The sequence below is a fragment of the Colletotrichum scovillei genome (genome assembly GCF_011075155.1).
Source record: "Colletotrichum scovillei strain TJNH1 chromosome Unknown Contig00012, whole genome shotgun sequence".
NCBI classification, from domain to species: Eukaryota; Fungi; Ascomycota; class Sordariomycetes; order Glomerellales; family Glomerellaceae; genus Colletotrichum; species Colletotrichum scovillei.
In genome coordinates, this window is record NW_023336270.1 from 445,559 (window position 1) to 469,031 (window position 23,473).

Here is a 23,473-nt window from a genome sequence, read left to right on the forward strand (position 1 = left end):
TGGACCATCGATCTAGAAACGAGTTCTTATTGCATTCGGAATGGAGACAATCCGACTGCTACTCTGCTCCTTCGGGTTGAATTGCCCCCTTCCCCCCTCTAGGCCCTCTAGAGGCGGAGATGGGATCGCAAATGTCGACTCGGTGACGCTTTGATATCGACAACTGTCTCCCCCGCGCGCCTAGCATGGGTTTTCGTAAATCCCGCATCCCCTTTCTCGTAGAGCCGTTTTTGGTCGGCAGGGGCCTCAGGAACGTGGAAGCTTTCGGTCTGATTCCACTGGCTGTGATTCAGGGGTCGAGGAAGGGCTGTCTTAACCTTATCACAGGAGGTAATCGGCCATCCCGCAACTCTATTAGCCAACTTTACTAGGATCAAATTAGTTCTAAAAGTCATTATTTGAACATGTTGTAGTGATCTATGTGATCACATCAAGCTGTCTGAGATTGGAAAAAAATGTCTTTCCAAAGATTTCTGTTGAAGCTCTTGAACTCCAAATCTACAGGTATTTCATACTACAGTATGTGCTCTGTCAGAATAGATCTCAGAATCATCTAAGGATCGCATTCGCTTCTTTCTTGTAAGCATTTGCAATCAATAAGAGAAAACATCCGAAAGATGACACATGCTGTTCATGTTAGTCCAAGGGTTCGAGTAAGTTGGAAAGCCGGCCCTCTTTCGCCAAGAGTGTCCAACACGATGGGTCGCGTCATGCATCCTCACTGCAACCAGGCCACGCCACCACCAGCCCGCACTTTCTGCCAACTTTGAAAGGGGAAAAGACATGATAATTCTGAGAGGAATGTAGAGCCGGGAACATGGAGCAATGAGGTCGCGGTCGCTTTTCTAGAGAGGAAGGTGGCAATGTTAACCGTGCTCTAGACCCGTTCTCACGGTAGTCCTTGGCGGGAGTGGCCGGTCAAGACCCATGGCTCCCGCAGGCAATACGCGGGGATACCGCAAGGTAGATATGTGGGCATTTCCGCTTTTGAGATTCAATCGCCTTCGGGAACTTCCAACGGTCAAAGGCGAGAGCGTTCGACGAAGACTTCAGAGCTCAGAAGACCACATTTTCTCCTGAAATGGGCTCTAACCCCGCGGGTGGAGCATCGCGTAAAGATCCCTTAGCGAGTCTTGTGCCCGCCCATGATTCAAGTCTCGATGCGGCTACAGTGCCTGTCTGGCACAGCGGTCACTAAAGCAGTTGCTTGGCTATGATTCCCATTGCCAAGATGTAGCATCACCGTCGAGGGACGGCAACTTTTAGCTAGCCTGGTATAGTCTGTCGGCAATAACTGCAACCCAGCCCATAGCATGTGAAGTTGTAAAAACTTAGACCGGGGATAACGTCGGACGATGGGCGTCTCAACACGCCGCAGCCGTTTTGTGCTCGGCACTAAGTTCGTCTAGTCGTCATTGCCAGGCGCGATTCTTTCCCTTGTAGTCCTGTGAACCCTCGTTGGATCTCCATAATGCTGTTCGTGGCGTTTCTGCTCGGTCTAACTCGTAGGCGCCGCGGGGTGACCCGTGTCTACAATTTCTTGGCTAAGACACAAGCATGTATCCAACGAGATCAGATTATGAGAGCTGAGACGACTGGCTGCGCCTGCATGCATCTCTTGCGTGACGAAAGTCTACGCGATTATCTGCGGTTAACATAGGTAAGGCACCCTTGTCACCAATAGCCCCGACCTTTCCGTCCTTGTAGTTACGACCACCAATGAGATGCTCGCCAATTGTAGTCCAAGCTTACGTTCCATGAGCTGTGCTAGGATCGCTCAGGAGCCTCCTCTTGAGTCTTGAGACTTTACATGTACTCACCCATCGGCAGAAATGACCAAGAGTCTGAGCCGGTCCGGGATCCTGGGTTGCATTCCCCCAACCGTTGCAACTTCCCCGCTCCCGGGATTCTTGAATCAGGATGCCGGACTGGCAGGTTTTGACGACTCGGTTCTCTCTCAACCCGATTCCAACCCCGGCATAGGTCGCCAATTATATACCCGTAGTGCACCTCGCGGAACCAGGCCCGAGACTTAAACCATGCGGGAGAGTTGCACGTAGTGGAGCCGCATCCTGGAGTTCTCGTTGTGCGCTTGGGGTCACCTCCACGATGTAAGGGTGCAGCACTGCATCTAGGGGCCATTACACGTAATCTAGTCACGCGCATGGCCGGGGCGAAATCACTCAGCCAATTTCATGTCTTGGCAAAGACGGCGGAGCGGGCTTCCTAGGGAGGTTGACATGGACTTCAAGATGGGGTACCTCCTCGTCGGCGGCAGGCCTGTCTGCCTGGCGGTCAACCTTCTCTGAATCTTGAACATCCTCGTAAATCCAATACTCATGATATCCTGCAGACTGATCCGGTGATCGGAGTTGTACGGAGGCCTCACAACATACCGTTGCCCTCGTCGGCTCTCCCGGGTTGACAATGTCAAGTCCGCAGAGTCACGCTGCAGCGTGTCATTCACCGCCTATAGTTGTCGTGGTGAGAAAACACTTGCGTCTGCTAGAAGGCCAAGACAGTCCATCGAAGGAAGCAACGGGAGAAAGTGATGGTTCAATCTTGGCAATGGTCGTCGACGCGGGCACCGACATTGGGTCTACGACCTCATCCTCTCTCGTTCACAATTCACTGTCCTTCACGGAAGACAGTTCCAATAGGGGCACAGTATGATTGAGATTGCTCTCAAGGCTCTCGAAAGTTTAGGCGGGAAGGACTTTTTGAGGTTTGCGATAAAATGGCGACGATTTCCGTGTCACGATCTGAATATCCCCAATCACAAGCACCAACATTCTATCCTATCAGTCAAATTGAGTCATCATGCATCTTTTCCGTGTCTTCATCACTATATGGTCTTTGTTGGTGGCTTCTGTAGCATCTCAAGAGGCCCCTATTTGGGTTCAAGGTGCTCTTGAAGACGCAACTGCAACTGACGATGCGTTCAACACAGGTGGGACAATCGTCGTCAACGGCTTCACCGTCAATGTGCCAAAGAACCTTCTGGTACAGTTTCCGGCTGCCTGGGTGCCCTGGAAGGATTTCGTCGCCAATAAGGCGGATTTCACCGGATATGAGACTTTGGTATGGATACCGGACATGCACTTCAAGGTCAAAGAGAGCATCACTGATATCCGCGTATAGGTCATTGGAAATAGCATCAACGGAGAGCCTCGTGTTGCTCAAGTCCAACTCTACGAATTTTTCGAAGGGTTGAGCAGTGGCTTTGTTGAGTCTGTAGACTTTGCGGATGGAAGTCTCAAGATCCAGAACGGGCCAACCGTCAGGATTTCAGACCCGAATGCTGTTTTCTCAAAGGGCTATACCGGCGCGCCATTGATGACTGCGGACGATCAGAGTCCTAGTATCACGTCTTTCTCGGGTTTTCCCATGTGCATTCCGCGCAACGAGACTGATCCTCTCTGTCCTCTGAGCAACCGTCCTTTTGTCGGGCCGGGCACTTTGTAAGTCATTCTTTTCCCTTGATATCGTCGTAAAAGTCCAAGCAACAAGCTAACTTTGACAAAAGCACAGCACCTGACCCAGTTGTAATGGCTCCATTCCAAGCCGGCGATTTCATCACCTTTTCTGGATTCCGTCGAGGCGCTGAGGTCATTGCCTTCAGTATTGTGGCGCAGAACGTGCAGATCAATACTCTCGGCGATGTCGTCTACGTGAGAATGGAACTTGGTCTGCTAGGAATTGACAACCCAAATCCGAATGCCGAAATTGCAGAGTCGCGAGTAAGTGCGATCAACTCGACAAATCCTAATCATGTTGATCAAGTTGCTGACAACTGACCGTGCAGTTCATCGGCTTTGTCTCCAACAACCGTGCCACAGTCTCCCTGTACGCGATGGACGTTGATCCCTGTACAGGCGCGACTACCGACCGCATCATTGCCTCCATGGGACTTCGCGGTGGCCGCAATGCTCAGAACAAGTTTGAATATCGCAACAACATCCTCTTCAGGTACACCCGAGAGTACCGAGTCACTGCTGAGATTGATGGCGTGGCCAAAACCCGCGTGACCAAGAACGGAATCACTGCCGGGACATACGTCCAGCCCGTCAACGTGTGGGTCCCTGGAGAGCAAGATGTGCCTGGTGTTCCGCCAGTCTCATACGACTTCTCTCAGATGGAGTTCCTGACGAAGGGCGTCGGCGCTGACGATGATGGCAATGTTTGGGGTCCCCTCGAACCATTCCCGCAAACCGGCGTGCTCATTGAGCCTCCCGTCTGCGCCGCAGCTCGGGGCTTGGAGTTTGAGAAGCGAGGCCAGATCGGCAGATGGTATGGCCGAGCTCGCGCGGATGCAATCTCCCAGGCAGAGAATGTCGATACCACTGAGGCCTTTGTCAACATTGCTCCCGAAGAGGCTGCAGCGATCGCGGAGAAGAAGGCCGAGGAAGAAGCTATCAACGGGTCACCCTGAGTACTTCGGGATGTTTGGTACTCACACGGCTTTTGACGTCTGGAGATGTGTACGGCCATGTCGTCCCGTACCGCTAGTCCTTTCATTACATTCTAAACTTATTTTTCATCTCAACATCAATCACCACAAATGTTTCACTGTAGATACTTTCACTCCCTGCAGCATTCTTCTGCAAAATATACGATACAAGATCTTTTATACAGTAGTCAATCATCACAGAATTGCCTTTCTCAGCTCAAGAGAGTGGATTGAAACTTCCATCGTGTTCTTGCAAGGAAGACTATGTACACTACTTCATACCAAGTGTTCAATGTGTTCAGAAGAATGGAGCGATATGTACAGAAGAAAGAAACTGGGAGCTGGCAGCTCCAACATCCTGAAAGACAGTACTGCTCACCGGAATTGAAATCAGGTGAAAGTTGTCATTCAGATAACGCCTCCCAATCATCAAGTCCCAATCATCAAGCAGGAGTGTTGACGGTAATGCTAGCCGATCCACTGCTGTAATACCCCTCGGTAGCCACGATCATGTAGTTATGGGTTCCGAGGTTGAGGCCGACTGATGCCCAGGCCGCGAAATGGTTGCCAGTTGTTACAGTACCACCGGTGCGCTTAGAGGTTCGCTGTTGGATACATTGTTAGTCCGAACTTTTCCAATACTGTGAGTAGTCTAGAGTATCTTGACATAGGGACTTACAATGGACCAATACTGTTGGAAGGTCTTGGTGCCCTCGATGCTTGGCTGGTTGACGCGGGTGCTGACATAGATGTCATAGGTGCCGCCGTCACTGGTAACAGAACCCTTCTTCGTAGCAGCGGAAGCTGGGTTGTAGGTACCATAGTTTTCGACAATGTAGTACTCAATCAGAGGGTTCTGAGTCCAGCCGTAGACAGCCAGGTACTGTCAAACAGGTCAGGTTTAGATTCACCAGCACAACGTCGACTCTTTAATTTCTGTCGCGTTTACTTACACTATTTCCATTGGGGTTGTAAGTGCCGGAGTAGTTGATGGTCCTGAAAAAGATCAACCGATTAGAGATGATGTATGTCACAAGAGATATAAACTTACTTGGAGCCTCCAGGGTTCCAACCCTTGCCTCCGACAAAGTTGCCGCCGCCGCCTCCCCAGTTGACGCTGTAGGAGCCACCAGCACCGTTGGTGTAGGTGACTTGGGACCCTCCATCAGTCCACCACGAATAGTAGTATCCGTTGTGATATCCGGTCGAGCTTGGAGTGGATTGTCGCTTCTCGATCAGTTCCCCGGTAGGACTGGCAAGGACTCCGAAGACAGTCGCCAAAGTGACAAGCGCTCTGGAGAAGGAAACCATGGTGATGACTTTGTATGATCAATGAACTCTGCTATTCTTCAACTGTTGAGTTAGATTTGTTCTGCAACTGCTGGCTACCGGATCTATGCCTCTTTTATGTTGTCAAGTCGGATGCCATTTTCGTCTGACTGGATAGGAAGAGTTGGGCAAAATGAGGCTAAACGTGTCTGACAGCAACCACATCGATACCTCCTACACCCAATGACTTTATCGCGGTTGATACAGAAGATGTCGACATGACTGGGTGATTACAGAAACGCCCTCGTGACAAGTTCGGCGTTACGCGGCAGTTGCCTTCCAAGTTTGGTACACTAAGCACTTGGGACCTTGGCACTGGGAGATGGACCTCAGGCTAAATCCAACATTTTGGTGTGTCGCCCGATGAAATCTGGGGTACAGCGGCACTGCAATCTCCAGAAATACTCTCGATAGTTAAGATCTGCAAGCCGTCCCGCTCTTGCAGCGGCAACGATTTTGCCATAACATTTTACCCGTCGTCTAGACCTAAAATGTATACTATCACACCGGAGGGAGGGCTTGGCCTCCGATGACCAGATCTGGTATCGGCTGAATGGAATCCATCGTGAGTCGACCCATATTGTTGATTGGTTTGCTTGCAAGTGCGACCCATTTTGCGGTGAATGGGGAAAACATTCAACCTGTACCGAAGCAAGAAACTTCGTCCCGACTACTTGAGTCTTGAGATTGAGGAGCAGGTAAAAGCATCGCGGAGTCAAGACATTCTTTCCCTTGAGTGAATGAACACAAAAAGGTGTGGCAAGAAGAGTGCACTCAAGTGATACGCTCGGTTGAAATTACATGTGGTGTCGGAGCATATGATTGATGCACATTCGAGTTGAGTATTTTACTACTAAGTGGGTGAAGAACGTGCAATAATCCTTGCATTCCGTTCCAGGTAGGTGTCTTTGAAGGCAGGAGAACGGTGGAACGATGCAATATGCTACTTCGACCGGCGGCTGTTCAAGTTGACAATATGCTAAGAGTAGGAAAACGGCGGTGCACGTGACTAAGTTTCACGCAATTGATCTTCCTGCAACGCCAAGGTGAACGACACTAGGGTTGACTGACGATTTGCTTCTGCTTGTGTTAATCTACGGTGCCAAGGTGCATCACCTGGGCCGGTGGATCGATTTGAGTTTAGCGAACAGTAAGTCTATTCCTGACGTCAAGAGAACGAGGTCTAGGGACTCGCCAGGCTAAAATTGCTAAAAATTGTTATGCCAAGAAAATTTACCTCATCTAGAATTGTGAATCACCTCTATGATTGGGGAATTGAGCACTACAGTGGCTCAGAACAATTCTCCTGATCGTGACCAGGATGCGGAAACACGGTCCTGTCCACGGCAAAACTTGCCGCGGACCTGATACAGGCACAGGTTCAGAAGCTGGGGGCCAGGCAAGGATAGGCACATCCTCTACCGAGACCGACGATCTCGCAGTCTGCACTCTGTAACAACAATAGCGCGACAGAGTAAGATCAGGTGGCATTGGTGGGCTGTGGCTGTGTGGCCTCAGCTCCTGAATCTCACATCACCCAGACTCGTCGCAAAGTCGGCGCAAGTAAAAATGAGCTGGAATGAGAGCGTTAATGACACATCCTTAAGACGGGTTTGGACGATCAACTTTTGGAGAAGATGGGACTTATCTGGGGGAGCCCGAGGACTACACCGCGGAAACAGAATTTAGCGAGGCAAATGATTCAATCGTTGAGGTGGCCGTTTCTGATTATTTTTATTCACCCAAGAAATCCAACCGTGATTCGAGTCATTCCGTGACAAATGGCTGTAGATCACTACAAAGTCGGTGGCCGGCGGCCCCGATCCCTTCTAGGCAAAGACATCCCTAGGCCAGCCATCGACCGGAGAATAATGCACAATTCCGGGGGAGTCCATTTTTCTGTTCTGCTCTTGGCGAAAACAAGAGTCTGCTCCTAGAACATCGCGCGTTTGAAGACGGCCTCGCTTCCGGAATCCCTGACCACCAAGAGGTCAGAGGTCACCCCAAAACAAGCGTCATTTTCTAATACGGGAAGGCAGCAAGCTTAAAGTAGGGTTCCCACGTTATCCCAACAATTGGCTCTTGTCAAGAGAGACCGGGCCTCTTTCAAAATCATGCACAGCGAAACCCAGAAGTGCGGGGGTTCGCGTTTGGCAGAACAAGCTTGAATCTGGTCTCGAGGCCCGCCAGGGGCCCTGGGCAACGAGACCTGTGGAAAAGTCTGGTCCCATCTGCGGTCCAATTGTAGCCCAGGTTGCATTAACTTTAAAGCTTGAAACGGCGATGCGGACAAGTTTTGCGACAGGATTGGTGAAGGCCCTGGAGGGGAGTCCGACCTAACCGACTTTGAGGTGTGCCGAAGAGCCGGGGCTACCCTGGTCTGCGGCACAATAAGCCTCGTTTGAGCTGCTGATGTGACGGGATGATCAGGCATCTGAACAGGTCTTGTTGCAGGATGAGGCTCATGGCTGTCATCTCGAGTCAAAGAAACTCATCTGGAGTGTTGCTGAACGTAGTGGTGCACTGGTGCTCAGGTGACACCGCCATCCGGAGTTTCAGGGTGTGACAGCAAAGTCTGTATGTAAGCATTGAGCATGTGGTGGTGGCATACCATCGAGGACCGGATCTCAACATACATAAGAACATGAAGAGGATCTCTGTCTCCAGCATGAGGCCTCTTTTCTACTTTGAGCGTCTATCTGGCTATCTCCGTTCTACTTCTTACTATTACATTCATTCCGTGCTGTGCGCGGCTCTCTTTAATTGAGCTCTCATTCATTACGACCTGGTGTCACTTGCACGAATAATACCACTCACTGTCACGAAGTACCAATACAACCTTACAGTCAACATGAGGTTCTCAACTGCCGCTTTCTTTGCCATTGGCCTTTTGGCTGGCAACGTCATTTCTGGTAAGCACATCCTTGACTGCGTTCCAATCTCATGAGCCTAAGTGTACTAATACGGTCCCCCCAGCCCCCGCGGTTCAAGGAAACGACGTTGCCCTCCCGATCGAAGTCCGTGCAGAGGACTTCGCGGCAAACGACGCCGCTCACCTCGAGGCCCGAGCGAAGAAGAAGAGGGCTGCCGGAGCGGCGGCCAAGAAGAACAATGGCGCTGCCGCTGCGAAGGCGAACGCAGCCAACGCCGCCGCGGCAAAGAAGAATACCGGTGCTGCTGCCGCCGCGAAGAAGAACAACGGCGCTGCCGCTGCTGCCAAGAAGAAGAACGCCAATGCGGCAAAGAAGAATGCAAACGCGAAGAAGAATGCCAACGCGGGTAACAACGCCAATGCGGGCAACAATGCCAACGCCGGCAACGCCAATGCAGGCAACGCCAACGCTGCCAAGGGCAAGGGCAAGTCTCAAGCCGAGTTTTCTGGCTTGGCCTGCACCGATGGAAAGGGGGCTGGTGCTTGCAACGCCAACGGCCAGTGTGCCGTCAATGGCAAGACGACTGCTATCGCTGGCCAGTGTGGACAAGCTGCGAAGAAGGCCAACAAGCGCTACGTCTCAGATGTCACCCACCTCATTTGAAGCAGCAACCGTTGGCGAGGGTTCGTTTTGGCGTAGGATTGGGCGGCGTGGACTTCGTGGATTTTATGAACAAAAGGGGGCAATGGTTATTGTAGCTTCGCCGACTCCATACATGTGTAATGAAAATTGATCGAGTCTCAAGCTCACGCAGCTTCCCCATATGAGTAGCAACATCAGGAGAAGTTGAATGGTCACAAACCTGAAATCAGGTATCCCAAGGGATATGATGACATTTATCTATGGGAGCTTTCTTGGTTCCTAGCATCTGCTCAATGGTGCATGCGATTGTTCAAGAACTTTTGGATAAAACCTTCGATGGTGGACCGTAAAGCGAAGAGTGATGAATCGAGTGGTTTCTGACTCATACTTCATTACAGCAGACATCTACGACTTCCCTTCATTTACAGCTTCGCGCTCAATTCGCTGCTAGGACAAATATAGGACCAGTTGGTGCTCTTATATCCTCGGGAAATTGCCGTGGTTTCCATCCAGCGTCCGACTGGTCACCACATTCGCGGTACTCAGCATCGGAAGGGATGACGAGCTGCTCGCAAACGAAGGGTCTAGCAGCCTCTATTGCCATACGGGTGGGATGAGTTGCCGCCATTGCCATTGGTGTTTCGGAACATTGGCATCCTTTGGCAGAATGTTGCAGATCCAGAACCCCTGCGTCGATCAACTCCTGCCAGAATTTGACATCTCTGTCACGCTGGACCCGCCGTTCTCCATCGTCTGCATCAATATTTGACGTAGAGGATGGTTTCGAGTTAACATGCCTCCTGCGGGGTTGCTGTTGGTCTCTGCTCTCAAGGACCGTTCCAATGATCAAGAGCCACCTGACTGCATCGCACTTGAAGTGTCCCCTAATCAGAGCAAGTGCGGCGCCGACATGCCGACTCTTTGCAGCGGCGATCATTGGCATGAGACCACGGAGGTGGCTGAGGCGGTGGTATGGGTTCAACCAATGGTGAGGTTTTGCGTTGTCCCTAAGTCCGTAAGGGCCATGGCCTTGGGAGAGCAACTCACGGATGGTTACCTCATCTCCGCGACTAGCAGCGACCTCAATAAGTGACCTGGCGGGGCGGCAGTAATTTGAAGTCGACTGTATCGAAGGGTCAAATCCCCATTTCTTCTTCCACTTATGCTGGTAAAAGTGTCGTTCTAGAGCGTAAGGCGTTTGTGCGAGTACGTTGAACACCATAGAATGCCCGTGGTTGACGGCCTCCTCGAGACACGTGTCAATGGCCTGTTTCAACTTGTCATTCCTCCTGTTACTGCCGTAATAAGTATTAAAAGTGACTCCCTTCTTACGAAGGGGCATTTGGTTATCCATTAGCAATTGGAGTATTTCCAGCTGTGGCGCGCACACAGCTTCCAGGAGAATTTGACCCAAAGCCTTGCTCGGTACTCTTCGGTCTGCGGCATCCAGAAGAGCACTCATAGTCTCCAGGTCGTCAAAAGCCATGGCTAGCCTCCAGAAGTGAATATCGTAGAATCTGATGCCGTTTATTTTCTTTCCTCGGACCGTCTTCGTTATCTTTTCTCGTGAGGTATTGATCTCGTAGTTGATCAGAAGGACAGCAATGTTCGAACTGCCACTCCTGATCGCAGCTTCCAAGACTGATCCCAGCAGCGAAGAAGCAGCGTATTTTCCACCCGAAGACTTTGCTGTCCCAATAGAAGATAATGATTTAGGACCTTTGTTCAGGATCTGAGATAGTACAAGTCTCTCCGCGTCTTCTGATTGCAGATAGAATTTGGCAAGGAATACCAGGTCTTCGAATGGCTCATTTATGACGACGGAATCCGTCTCCGAAGGGAAAAGCAGCTTTTGAAAATGATCACTGAAGAGATCCCAAATTCCATAATGTTTGACTGGATCTGGAAGATGGACGGCTTGTTTGCAAAGATGATGGATGCGTCTGTGCCGTTCTTCGCCGTCGAGACTCAAGCCATCATCTCGCATTGTCCTATCAGTGATGGCGTTGATCACTGTAGCTAGGCTTGTGTTCCACGGTAGATGACGATATGACTGAATCATGAGGTACTTTGCCAGGAAAAAGCTTGCATCACCGTGATGTTGCACGCAGCACTGGGGTGAAACCATGTGCGAGTGGCCCTGCTTAGCAAGAATGCCGACTTCTGCATTGCGCCTCATCTTGTGAAGAAGTTTGGTTATGTAAATGGCTCTCATTACAATGGTCTCGAATAGCTCTGACGTTAAATTAGCCCTGCTGAAAGAAAACGGCTGATTTTGAAGTCGTGAACTCATTGGCCGTGATGGGAGGACACTTACTCGATACACGTAGAAGACGAGTTGCATCTCTCAAATTGAACTCGCTCTCATCATTGTACGCAACGACGTCTCCGAAGATTTGATCAAGGCATTCCAAGGGCAAGTCCAAGAGGCGTGTTGAGTTTATGGTCCAATCCAGGGGGGCATGGGCTTGTCCCTGGTCCTTCTGAGCCATCGGAGCGGTTTCTAGCAGTTTCATCTTCTGGTGGTGGTGTTGCTGAGGAGATTTTGCCTTGGTACAAAGCTTTCGAGAAACTTGGATATGACAACTTAGAAGCGAATGTATTCGGGAGAAATCAAGTATAAAGATAAATCCATTCCCCTTTCTCATCCAGCTAAGAGGTTACATAAGTATTGAATGGGTGGTAAAGCAGTTGTAAGCCTGAGCCCCCTGTCAACCCAGGGTAAGATCTGATTGGCTGAGCCCGATGTCACCAACGTCTCCACTGAGGCCAATTCGCTTGTGAGGCCATTCCCATCGAGAACCATGTGCCGCAGCAATAATAGTCATCGGTCAATCTCAGCTTTTGCCTAGAGGTCTTTCGTTGGGATAATGAACCAAGCGTATCCTCAAGAGACTTGAAGGGGCATAGATATACACATTCATAATTATATTACTCAAGAAGCCTTACTTTCACATTCATCAATGTTTTCCGCCTACTTTTTCTCAGAACCTCTTTGGTTGTGCGAAATTTAAAACGTAAATCAACTCATCATAGTTGGAAGATTTTCCTCAACGCTGCTCCGAACCGTTTGACTGCCTCCTCAATTTGAACTAGGGGTGCGGCAGCGAATGTGGTCCTGAAGAAAATCTCATTCAGCGGAATGTGCTTGTTGGCATTGAACCAACTACCCCGAGCAATGAGGGCGCCTTGAGCTAGTGCCTCATGCCATATCTCCTCTTCAATCTCACTCGGAGACTTCGTCGAGGCATCGGGGTGCTTTTGCCAGTCCACGCCTAGCCATTGCTGCAAGGGTTTAGTAAAAGAACATTCTACATCCAAGTAATGTACTACTCACAAACATGCCCGCCCGTGCCGGCTCCCATGAGACGATTTCTCGGGGCAAGTGCTGTTCGCAAACTCGCACCATGAAATCCCGACGCTCAGTATACTCTCTACGGATATGTAGCATCCACTCAAGGAACCCGGCGTGGCCCCAGAACTCATCTAGAAGCTTGAAGAATGCGAGTTGACTGAATCCGCTAGGTCCCTGTGTTGATACGTCTGCATGGGTTTTGTATCGCTCCACTACTGCTTGAGGAGCAGTAATCCAACCAATTCGAGATCCAGGGCTGACGACTTTGCTGAAAGAGTCCATGCGCATGACACGCCCGTCTATGTCGATACCGAGGTATGTTGGGACGATCGCGTTGAGTAAGTCTGCCGGCGACTGAGGGGTGGAGGAAGATGTTGTCATCTCCGCGGATGGGCTGTAAGCGTCCATCTGAAGCCAGTAGTAGGGATCGTCTTCCAGAATGACCAAATCGTGCTGCTGTGCCACCCGGTAGATATCTCTGCGACGCTGTAGACTTTGAGTAGCACCGGTGGGGTTGTGACCTGTTGGGACGAGGTATAATAGGAATGGCTTCGCTGCGTTCTCGTGCTCCGCTGGATTCCATGTGTCCAAGACTTGAAGGAGGCTCTCGGGCAGCAAGCCTTCTCCATCCATGTCGACACCAAGGAACTTGACACCCATCGGCTTTGCAGTTTCGACTGCTGTCGAGTACGTGAACTTCTCTGATAGTACATAGTCACCAGGTTTGGCCAGCATGCGAAGCGCCATGTCTAGCGCCGAAGTGTTCCCAATGGTCATGGTGCATCCCCAATCTGCATAAGGGGGGTTGTGAACCATCTCGGTGTGTTCAATGATCCATCGTAGAAGCTGCGGAGACCCGCTACCTTGACCATAGTTTAGCGCTACAGAGATATCGAACACGCTTCGGCCCTCGGAAAGGTCTGTTTTGGTCGATCGGAAGCACGCATCGTCAACTGCAGAGTCTGATGCAGACTTTGACTTTGAGCTGCTTGGAACGAATGACGGCGTGAACGAGAGTGTCTCGAAAGGAAGAAATTCACTGAGTGGAATACCGCCGCCAAGAGAGATAACATCCGGGTTCTGTAGGTGCTTGAAAGCTGCCTTTAGCGAAGATCCTGTTCTCGTTGTCGATTCGCGAGTCAAACGGTCTGGCAAGTATGGCAAGGTTAGCTCTACCGCAAAAGCTCTTCGCTGTTACTGTCACATATTCTGAACTAGAAGCAAGCACTCACGGCTCCAATCTTTGGCTAGTGGCTTATGCTTGTCTGTTCTGGTCTTGAAGTCTTCGGTGGTACATTGAGCTGCGACGCCCCATTTGCTGGCCGGGACCGTGCGCCGAGCCGGCTTCAACATGGCATCGGTGACAGTAACCGGGATGGAGGCATGGTCGGAGTTGATGTATTCGCCCATGATTGATCAGGTGAAGTTGCTGGCACTGAATCACAATGGTGTTGTACTCAGTGAGCTAGAAGGATCCATGGCTGCTGAGATACCCAAATTCATTACTTATATAACGGCCTTCAATGATTTGCTAATCTGCGTTTGAAACCATTCCGATGGCCCTTGACTCACGTCCGAGCCGTCGGAGAGAGGGTCAAATAGAGATAGGAGCAAATTTAATGGAGTCACAACCTAGATATCAGCAACGATTGGCGCCGATTGATGTCTCACTTGTGGATAGCTGTAATGACATTCGCGCCTTTGCTCGTTCTTTGTAAACTAATCCGCGCAAACTGCTGCTCCTTATCGGGAATGTTCCTGTCAAGAGCGCCCTAAGAGTCTAGGATGGTGGGGGGGAGAAAGAGAAATGGGACTACGGCGTGATATCGGAGTGATGTGGGGTCCGGAGTGTCAAACTCAATCAAGAACACTCAACCACAATATCGTCGGAGTCAAAGGACACCACAGCTCGCCGAAAGACTTCTCTCCGAGCTGAACCGATGGATTCAATTCACAACGAGTAACAAACAGCCTCCAATTATCTGATGATGGCACATACGAGTCAGATATGAAAAACAAGATGAACGTGAGACTTGCTGCGTGCGAGCCCTGTCGGCGTTCGAAGCTAGCATGCGGTCACGAAAGACCTGCCTGCACACGGTGCACTGGCCGTGGACAGCGGAGTCATTGCGTTTACAGATCTAGGCCCTTTCGGAGAAGAGTAACGAGAACGCAAGTCCAAGAGACGGAGTGAGTCTGCAATAACATTTATATAATGGTGATGTTGGTGACTAACCCGCACTTACTCCCAGAAGCCTCATGTCAAATGGGCCGACAGAGACCATTGCAACGGCGACCTCGTCGACACCTCAGTCTCCAACTGATTCCTCGTCACCCAATACAGGAACCCCGACAGCATCGACGCAGCCATATCGCTATCCCAACCCTGGCTTCCTCGGTGTCTCAAGCCACTCTACTATCTTCAACCATGTCTTCTCCGGCGATGGTTTTGGGCCTGCTTCAGATGCAGACTTGACTCCACAGCCCAGTTTGGCATCGCCAATTGATCTAGTTGGAAACCAGGTTGTCATGGACAAGGCGATGCATGCGCTGTCGCGTCTAGAGAAGATGGACATCTCCAAAGTCACACCTCTAGTGCGTTCTTGGCTCGAAAGGGGAGTGAACTTGCCTTTGGCTGGACCTATCGTTATTGAGTGCTTATGGTCCTTGGAACATTGGAGAGAAGTCCTTGCTCCGACGACTGATATTTCTGGAGAGAGTGGTGGCTCCAGCTCTGGAATTACAAGCGCTGGATATGTGGCAACTCTGTTGACCAACACACTGCGGCCTTTTGCCATGAGTTCTCATTCAACTCGGCAAGACTTCCTGGCCCAGATTGTTGGGTCCAATTTGAGGTGGGAGACGTTGGGTATCTTCTTTGTGGCTGCAGCCAGGGCGGCTTATGACACTCCCTACTTTCCGCCCCTTTATACAACAAATGAGCAGCGGCGAAGACTGATGCAGGCACTAACCTACATCGGGGACTATTGTCTGGAGACAAGCCTCTCCCTCGATTGTCTTAATGATCTACAGTTGATCCTCCAATATGAAAACTTCATCGTTCATTCACATCTAGATGGTGATCAGAGTGAGTTCGCGGATTGAACCGTCGAAGCCTGCTGCTGACCTTGCTCACACCCAGGCTACCATTCATGGAGACGAATTGGAGATCTTGCAAGTTCGCTCTTCGCACTAGGCTACCATGAGAAGATTGAGAGGTGTAATCCGAACCTCCCTTCTTTTATCATTGAGCTGCGAAAGGCTTGCTTTTGTCGAATTTACACAGCCGACAAGGGCTTGGCAGTGTTTCTTGGACGACCTCCGCGGATAGTGAAGGACTACTGCCAGTTCCAAATACCCAAGGTGCACAATGGATGGATTGAAGACGAAGTTGACGACATGAAAATGGAACATCTTGAGCCCATTAATTACAACGCCGATACACGATGTGTTGCGCGTTTTGCACTTCTGAAGGAAGAGGTGCTTCAACTCTTGAGGAGAAAGAATATGACGGATGTCACGAAAAACATCAGGTTTGCTTTCAAGATTTAGTCATAAATGACTCGGTGATACTGATTTTACTAGGGATTTCCGCGGAAAGGTTGAAGCACTGTGGCAAGATTTGCCAGGTCATTTCAGGCTCGGTTCGAGCCTTCGAGAGTGTCAACAAAGCCCTTTCGAAAGAGACTTCCTAGCCCATATCAGGCTAGACTATCTGCATAACCTGTTCCTTCTGGGGCTCGTTTCACAGCAGCCTATTTCCGAGCCCAACGACGAACTCTTGAAGGTTGCGATAGAAATGCTATCCATTGTGGTTGAGGTCATTCTACTACGCGATCAGCTGGTAAACTCCGGGACATGCCTCATCTGGAAAGTTGCGCAATACGGACTCCCCGCCGCGGGAGTAATTTCACTAGCATTATTGAAGGAAAATGCTGCTTCAGATGTTTTTCTGCACTCGAGGTCCAAGATGATCCAAGACCTCAGTGTCTTGGTTGCTGAGACTAGGACCGGAGCTTGGATTCAGGCCGGCGAACCGAATTTCGCGTTATTTACCCGAGCAACTGGGACAATCCAGACAATGCTTGACTCTTTGCTCGCTGCAAGACCATCTGCGGAACAAGTTGAATCGACAAACGTTGCTACTCTGGAAGTTTGGGAGCCTTATTCTAATCACCAGCTTTGGGACTTTGAGATGGAGTTCTGGTCTAATCTCGCAGAACACCCTACTCTGCTTGCTTGATGGATCTGGTTAAAGAAGCAAGTCAAAGTTACCGCTTCTCATGGTTAAGCTTGCTCACACGCTTCGGAACAGAAACGCAAACAAGAACATATAGAATAATCTCGCAACTTGAGACTTTGCCTACTGGGAGGTATGTCTGCCTTGATACTGTCTCTATGCCACTTTACTAAATCAAGGTGTTCTGCTAGATGAGTCCCTCGCCCCACTCAGGTGTTTGATAAGATTAGCTTTAAATATTCGTAGATTTATTGAGCTTGCCAAGTTCTGCAGGCCCCTTCAGAAACGGGCAGGCATTCGTACTACCTCCAGTAAGCAACTCTCCGATGTCCAGCAACAGCGCCGGCAGTCTTTGCCGTTTGATCGAGCCATCCGAGCCATCCGTGACCGTGAATAACCCGGGCTGCTGGATGGACCCGATTTTATGGACAAGTAGCTTGATGTCATGGGTGAACTGTGTCAATGGGCCAATTTCTGCAGATTGGCTGTGAATGGACACAAATCCATGCTCTCCCGTAGTCCCGTGTGGTCAATTGATCCACCCTTTCCCCCTCTCCTACTAGTGTTTGAAGGGCCTGTATCAATGAGACCCATGTCGACCTCACTCTGAAGATGATTGGTGCTGTGGTGGAGAAAGATGGAGGCAAATAACCCTCGACATCCAATTGGGGGCCAGGCTGGCCATATCCTCGGATCCTTCAAGCGAAGGATGTCCACCAATGCTAAAGAATCGTCTGGTAATGATCTAAGTAGAGACTCGAGACACGAACGGGTTTCCTGGTAAAGATGCTCATGGCTAATGATGTCGCAAAATGTTGACGGCCGGGGTCCCGCGACTGTAACGTAGCATCAGCAGCAGAACTTCCTGGTAAAAGTCGAGGGTTGAGCAAAAACCAATTTCATTCATCATCAAGAGGTCTGAAGATCGGCAACAGAAGTGTTGAATACAGGTGCCTTAAGTTACTAGCCAAGACAGGAGGAGCATTCCATTTTCGGTATTCTTCACGTCAACGTGGCAGTATTCACCGGATGTGACCATCATTTCAATATTTTGTGACCTGTCGATGCATGTCGCTCCACAGAATGTCCACTAGTGGGGTCTGCTGGTACGCAATATTAGGAGGATTATCATTATCAATGAGGGGCTTCTCGTTGTTCTATAGGACTAAAATTTCGTGGTGTTTTGAACATCAACGCAGCTCGGTTCTCCAAGCATCACAGTCCCAGACGTAACCACCATGGTGCATATCTTCTTGTGAGTGAAAGCAATCAAATCTGATTTTTCGTGGGACCAGTACGGCTCATCTATAATCTATCGTAGTGTCGGCGGCACTGGCCATATCGGTGGTGCTGTGCTGGACCAGCTACTCCGGAAACATGCGGAAGCGAATGTGAAAGTCCTGGTTCGGGATGAGAGCAAGGCTTCCCGCCTTGTTAAAACCTACCCACAGGTTGAGACGGTCATCGCTGACGCCGGAAACTTTGATATTCTTGAAAAGTGCAGTGAGGCGGCCGACATCGTCATCAACACAGCCCCAGACATCACACATGACGACGGCATCAAGGCGATTCTGACCGGTCTGAAAGCGCGTGGCGCGGCCAATGGCACCAAGCCTTACTATATTCACACATCGGGAGCTTCTCTCATCTGGGATGAGCCCGCCGGCTCCAAAGACGCCCGTCGGTGGGACGATATTGCGGACATTGGGGACATCTGCGCGTTCAAGGGTGAAGCCCACACACATGCTGTTACCGATAAGATTGTGCGCGATGCGGCAACAGACGTCAATGTGGCCATCATGTCGCCTGGTTTCGTTGGCGGCATGAGTCCTTCCCTTGAGCACCCAACCCCGATCACGACGCCTGCCCTCCTACTCACGGCACGTGCTTTCAAGTCCGGCTGGCAGATAGCTGAAGGAGAAAACACCCACGCTTGGATCCACGTCTCGGATCTCGCAAAGATGTTCCTTATCCTTGTCGGAAAGGCCATTGATGGCACCTCCGACTCTGAACCCTTCGCCATCTGGGGTCCAGAGGCGTACTACTTTGGCACGAGTGAAGATATCTCGTTCGGGGAGTTCATGAAGCACCTTGCTCCTGTACTCAAGGATCAGAAGATCATTGAGAGCACCGAGATTAAGTCAGTCAGCGTGGCTGAGGCAGCGAGGGCCAGTATCGCTGGCAGCGACTACGATCCCGATGCTCCGCCGCCCCCGCCCGATACCTGGGCTATGCATATTGCCATCATGTACGGCATCAACATGCGTATTGAGGCGTCAAGAATGGCCAAGCTTGGATGGAAAGCAGAGAAGGCATCTATCCTGGAGAGCTTCCCGCAAATAGTTGCCGGATTGCTTGCGCGAGAGTAGTCAGTCAACGCGGGAATCCAAGTGTTTCCCGGGAACTACCAGTCAGATTAACGCTAAACTTTGTTCTCATATACCTGATTGACGATTTAGAGGCATTCAGTAGATCTAAAAACACATCTTAGTATAGCGGCAAAGTACTAGATCAAATGCCATAATGAGGATCAGATTCTAAACCTGAACAGGAGATTGAACGATCATGTATACTCGTTCGTATCAAGAGTTAGTTCCAGGCTTTCAAGATTTCTGGCCCTTCTACAATACAGCAACAGGTAGTAGCATGATACTTGGAGCACTTGTAATGACCTGGATCAATACTAGCAGTTTACATCTTATAAGGTGTACCGATAAGCAGGGTGTCGATGTCCAAGAAGGTGAACCCTATTTCCGTGCAGTCGCTCATCTCGATCTCCCCGCTCCCGTTTCGAGTTTTCCCATCGACAATAGAGCATCTGCAGGCATACGGTGGCACAGCAAAGAACCAAAGATCCTACGCAGACCGAGTGGCCCAAAACATAGTCCGGACTGTGACGTTCTTTAGTCAAGCTATATTCAAACGACGAAGTCTCGTTTTTGGCGACTTACGCATCCTTCTGCAAATAAATGAACGTAGCTGGAAAGGCAGACGTGTTTGCTAGGCCAATCAACAACCCAACTCCAGTAGCACGAACGTAGTGAGGAGCTAGATTATTGGATAGCCAGCCCTTACTTCGTCAGCAGCGTGTCCACTTAGGCCCCGAAGAGCTTTGTGACTCACCATGATCATTGCACTTCCAGGGAAGACTCCCGTAGCAATGAGAAACGTACCCCCATACCGAACATTGCTGGACTTTGAGGCGAGAATCATGACATACCCGCACAAAGCTACCATGCTTCCAACAGCCATGATAGGACCTCGTGCCTTGATTTTATCCGAAAGAGCAGACGTGGCGAGCACGACAAGGAAAGCGGCGATGTTGGGCGGAACTGTGAGAAGCTGGATCTGAGTGGTGCTGCGATATCCGAGGCCCTGGATGATCGATGGTAGAAAGAGCGAGAAGCTCTGCCAGTTGAATGACACATGTTAATCACTGATATACGTCTAATGATGTAACGAATGTAGGGAATAGAACATACGTAAAGGGGAATGAGAAGGAATATCCATGCCAGAGTACAAAAATATGTCTGCGGCGCGAGCACAGCCATCCTCACCCAGTGCCAGCTGAAGTGCTCATCATTGACGTCTTCAACATCAGTAGCACCATGTGAATCTTCTCTTAATCTTCTCATTGTCTGTGTACGTTCATCCTTTGTGAGGAACTTCGCATCCGCTGGCGTGCTTGGCATAAAGAAGAAGCAGGTCACACCGAAGACGGTTGTGATTGCACCCTCCACTATTGGGCGTTAGAGTTCTACTTCGCCACCAGGTCTAACGTGGTTGGAATGAGACTTACCAAAGAAGATCCAAGGCCACCGGTTATAGCCACCATGTCGTATCGTTGCTAAACCTGTGGCTAGCAGTCCTCCAAAAGCGCCAGATAAGGGTGCTGCGCAGTAAAAAAGGCCGATGCGATACAGCATCTGATGTCGACGATAGAACATTGCCAGGTACACAACGATACCTCCAAGTAGGCCGCCCTCGAAGAGTCCAAGAAGCAATCGACAGATCACAAGACCTGCGAAGGATTTTGTGAAACCAAGAAACGTGCTTACGATGCCCCAGCAAGTGATGAGAGTTGGCAGATAGACGCCGGCTCGGACTTTCTTCACGATCCAGTTGCTCGGAACATCGACGAGGATGTACGGGATGTAGAAGACCAACAATGCAACATTGAACTTTGTGCCAGTTCCCATATCGAGGTCTTCCAAAAGGCCGTCGATCTTGGCATTCCCAATGTTGCTTCTATCGATAAACGCGAAAAGCCTGGGTAAAATCAGTCAGCTTCTCACATAGCACGGGTTCCAATCCAGGTTAGAGTCATACCAAATGCCGAAAAGCCAAGGAATGATGTGAACGTCAAACTTGCGATCGAGGCGTTTGCTTAAAGTAGGGTCTATTTCGTAGTGAACCTGGGAATGACGGATGCTCTCCACATGGCTCTCTTCCGGCTTGCTATCCTCGAAGGTATGATGCGTCTCCGGACCATGGTCACTGGTTGTCCCACTTTCTTTGGACTTGAAAAACATCTTGGGCTCTCAATCCAAGCCGCAGACGGAAGTAAAAGTTGTTAGGCAGCTTCCAGTCGGATCAAACGAAAGTTCTCAAGATGATATGTTCAGGAGAGCAGGCTAGCTATTCAGACATGAAGCTCGACGGTCCAGTCCCAGCAGCAACATGGGCAGCACGTTCGGGGCATTTATCCTTCCCGAGAACCCTAGGCATCTCTCACTCGCACACCCGATTATGACCAGAGACGCTAAACCTCCCCCACAAAGCTTATCCGATGGGTGAGCACTTCGTCACCACCCCATGGGGTTGATGTGCGGGGAAAGCCAGGGCAGGCATACGAATAGCCATCTCGAAAGAGTGAGAAACCGAAGGGATTTCTACGTTATGGCACTAAATGAACCACTATAGGCCCAGTAGCTTGCTTATCGGGGTCCAGGTTGGGGAACACTGCCTGGCACCGTACAGCGTTGTCGACGGCAATTCATCAGATCAGCCGGATGGCCACAACAGGGAAGCCGTAAATCAAATGGCGATATCTACGGGTAGGCAGATTGAGAGTAGTGACGGATGGAAATCAACAGGTTTTGTCTAATTCCTGAGAATAATGTAACGTATCATCCAGTTCAGAGTCTAGTAGAAATATCGATGTTCACAGCAACATATTCTTCCAAGCCTATCATGGTTTTACTCCTAGTTCCTCAAAAATGGCATCATTATGCTCGCCCAGCTCCGGTACTCTCTCCATTCTTGAGGCCTCCACCGAAGCAAAACCAGGAGGGATAAGAGCAGGAATTTTGCCGCTTGGGGTCTCGATATCGGTCCACCTCCCTCTCGCTCGCAGTTGTGGGTGTTCCCAGACACCTTGCATGTCATTGACATTGGCATTAGCAATAGACGCAGAATCAAGCTTTTGTAAAACCTCCTCAGCCGAGATCTCTGCGAATGCCTTGGAAATAATTTCCTTCAACTCATCTCGGTTCTTCACACGAAGCGTATTGCTCACGAACCGCGGGTCTTTAGCCAACGCTTCATCGCCAAGCACAGCCCGGCAAAGATTAGCCCATTCCCTCTCGTTCTGAACCCCTAACATGACAGAACCACCGCCACCTGTCTCAAAAGGACCATAGGGATATATGGAGGCGTGAGCTGCTCCAGGCCGAGCGAGGCCGGGAGCCCCGTTGTAGGTGTAGTACAGTGGGAAGTTCATCCACTCAACCATGCTTTCGAGCATGGAAATATCTATCCGAGAGCCTTTGCCCGTCTTGCCACGCTTGATCACTGCGGCGAGAATGTTGGAGTAGGCATACATGCCGGCAGAAATGTCAGCAATGGAAATGCCTGCTTTCGCTAGATCTGGGCCATTCCCTGTAACGGAAAGAAAGCCTGCTTCGCTCTGTACGAGAAGATCGTAGGCTTTCTTGTCTCTGTACGGCCCATCCGAACCGTATCCTGAGATATCACAGACAATCAGAGACGGATGGGTATCTTTCAGGGTGTTGTAACCAAGACCTAATCTTTCAGTGGCGCCAGGTGCCAGGTTTTGAACCAAGACGTCTGATTTGGCGAGGAGCTTCTTCAGAATTTCAAAGTCTCTTGGTTTTTTCAGGTCTAAAGCCAAACTCTCCTTTGAGCGGTTCGCCCAGACAAAGTGAGAGGCCATACCGTTGACGCGAGTGTCGTAGGCCCTGGCGAAATCGCCAACTCCGGGTCGCTCGATTTTGATGACTCGAGCGCCCATGTCCGCCAGCTGACGGGTGCAGAATGGCGCAGCAATGGCATGTTCAAGGCTGACGACGGTGACACCCTCCAAAGGCAGTGGGTCTCTCTTCAGTCTAGGAGATGGAGAAGTCGCCATAGGTCGATGCTGCAATCTAGTGTGTGTGGGGGATGTCTTTGAAGAGATGCAGTCGAGACATCGCGAACTCTGCTTTGGTGTTGTGAATGGCCTTGACAAGGTCGTGCCGTTCGCGAATCGAGAGGCTAATACCGAGAAAACAGCCCGGGGTAAAGACATGGTAGACAAGGGTACACGAAAGAGGAACGTTGATGTGGAAGTCGGCGATTAGAAA

General features: G+C 50.3%; 7 protein-coding genes across 7 annotated transcripts; 3 read left to right on the forward strand and 4 right to left on the reverse strand.

Annotated features, from left to right (window-relative positions):
- Nucleotides 1-2,820: 2,820 nt before the first annotated feature.
- On the forward strand, nucleotides 2,821-4,432 carry HER10_EVM0010190 (uncharacterized protein; the record flags this gene model as incomplete). The annotated part of the gene is made up of 4 exons (XM_035479658.1): nucleotides 2,821-3,081; nucleotides 3,142-3,461; nucleotides 3,527-3,740; nucleotides 3,806-4,432. 4 exons carry the CDS (start codon nucleotides 2,821-2,823, stop codon nucleotides 4,430-4,432), a joined length of 1,422 nt encoding a protein of 473 aa, XP_035326317.1.
- Nucleotides 4,433-4,893: 461 nt separating this feature from the next.
- HER10_EVM0005679 (glycosyl hydrolase family 11) lies at nucleotides 4,894-5,761 on the reverse strand (the record flags this gene model as incomplete). Its single annotated transcript, XM_035475285.1, has 4 exons — nucleotides 4,894-5,055; nucleotides 5,130-5,333; nucleotides 5,404-5,446; nucleotides 5,502-5,761. 4 exons carry the CDS (start codon nucleotides 5,759-5,761, stop codon nucleotides 4,894-4,896), a joined length of 669 nt encoding a protein of 222 aa, XP_035326189.1.
- Nucleotides 5,762-8,630: 2,869 nt separating this feature from the next.
- HER10_EVM0010040 (uncharacterized protein) lies at nucleotides 8,631-9,315 on the forward strand (the record flags this gene model as incomplete). Its single annotated transcript, XM_035479510.1, has 2 exons — nucleotides 8,631-8,691; nucleotides 8,756-9,315. The coding sequence occupies 2 exons, from the start codon at nucleotides 8,631-8,633 to the stop codon at nucleotides 9,313-9,315; spliced, it is 621 nt and encodes a 206-aa protein (XP_035326312.1).
- A 3,009-nt stretch (nucleotides 9,316-12,324) lies between these two features.
- On the reverse strand, nucleotides 12,325-14,059 carry HER10_EVM0000713 (aromatic amino acid aminotransferase; the record flags this gene model as incomplete). The annotated part of the gene is made up of 3 exons (XM_035470482.1): nucleotides 12,325-12,579; nucleotides 12,632-13,797; nucleotides 13,882-14,059. 3 exons carry the CDS (start codon nucleotides 14,057-14,059, stop codon nucleotides 12,325-12,327), a joined length of 1,599 nt encoding a protein of 532 aa, XP_035326028.1.
- A 3,321-nt stretch (nucleotides 14,060-17,380) lies between these two features.
- Nucleotides 17,381-19,258, forward strand: HER10_EVM0000542 (uncharacterized protein; the record flags this gene model as incomplete). Its single annotated transcript, XM_035470318.1, has 3 exons — nucleotides 17,381-17,412; nucleotides 18,211-18,392; nucleotides 18,423-19,258. 3 exons carry the CDS (start codon nucleotides 17,381-17,383, stop codon nucleotides 19,256-19,258), a joined length of 1,050 nt encoding a protein of 349 aa, XP_035326021.1.
- Nucleotides 19,259-19,836: 578 nt separating this feature from the next.
- On the reverse strand, nucleotides 19,837-21,421 carry HER10_EVM0004576 (uncharacterized protein; the record flags this gene model as incomplete). The annotated part of the gene is made up of 5 exons (XM_035474212.1): nucleotides 19,837-19,959; nucleotides 20,013-20,297; nucleotides 20,372-20,628; nucleotides 20,689-21,158; nucleotides 21,219-21,421. 5 exons carry the CDS (start codon nucleotides 21,419-21,421, stop codon nucleotides 19,837-19,839), a joined length of 1,338 nt encoding a protein of 445 aa, XP_035326153.1.
- A 659-nt stretch (nucleotides 21,422-22,080) lies between these two features.
- Nucleotides 22,081-23,259, reverse strand: HER10_EVM0006306 (CoA-transferase family III; the record flags this gene model as incomplete). The annotated part of the gene is made up of 1 exon (XM_035475895.1): nucleotides 22,081-23,259. The coding sequence occupies one exon, from the start codon at nucleotides 23,257-23,259 to the stop codon at nucleotides 22,081-22,083; it is 1,179 nt and encodes a 392-aa protein (XP_035326203.1).
- Nucleotides 23,260-23,473: the final 214 nt, after the last annotated feature.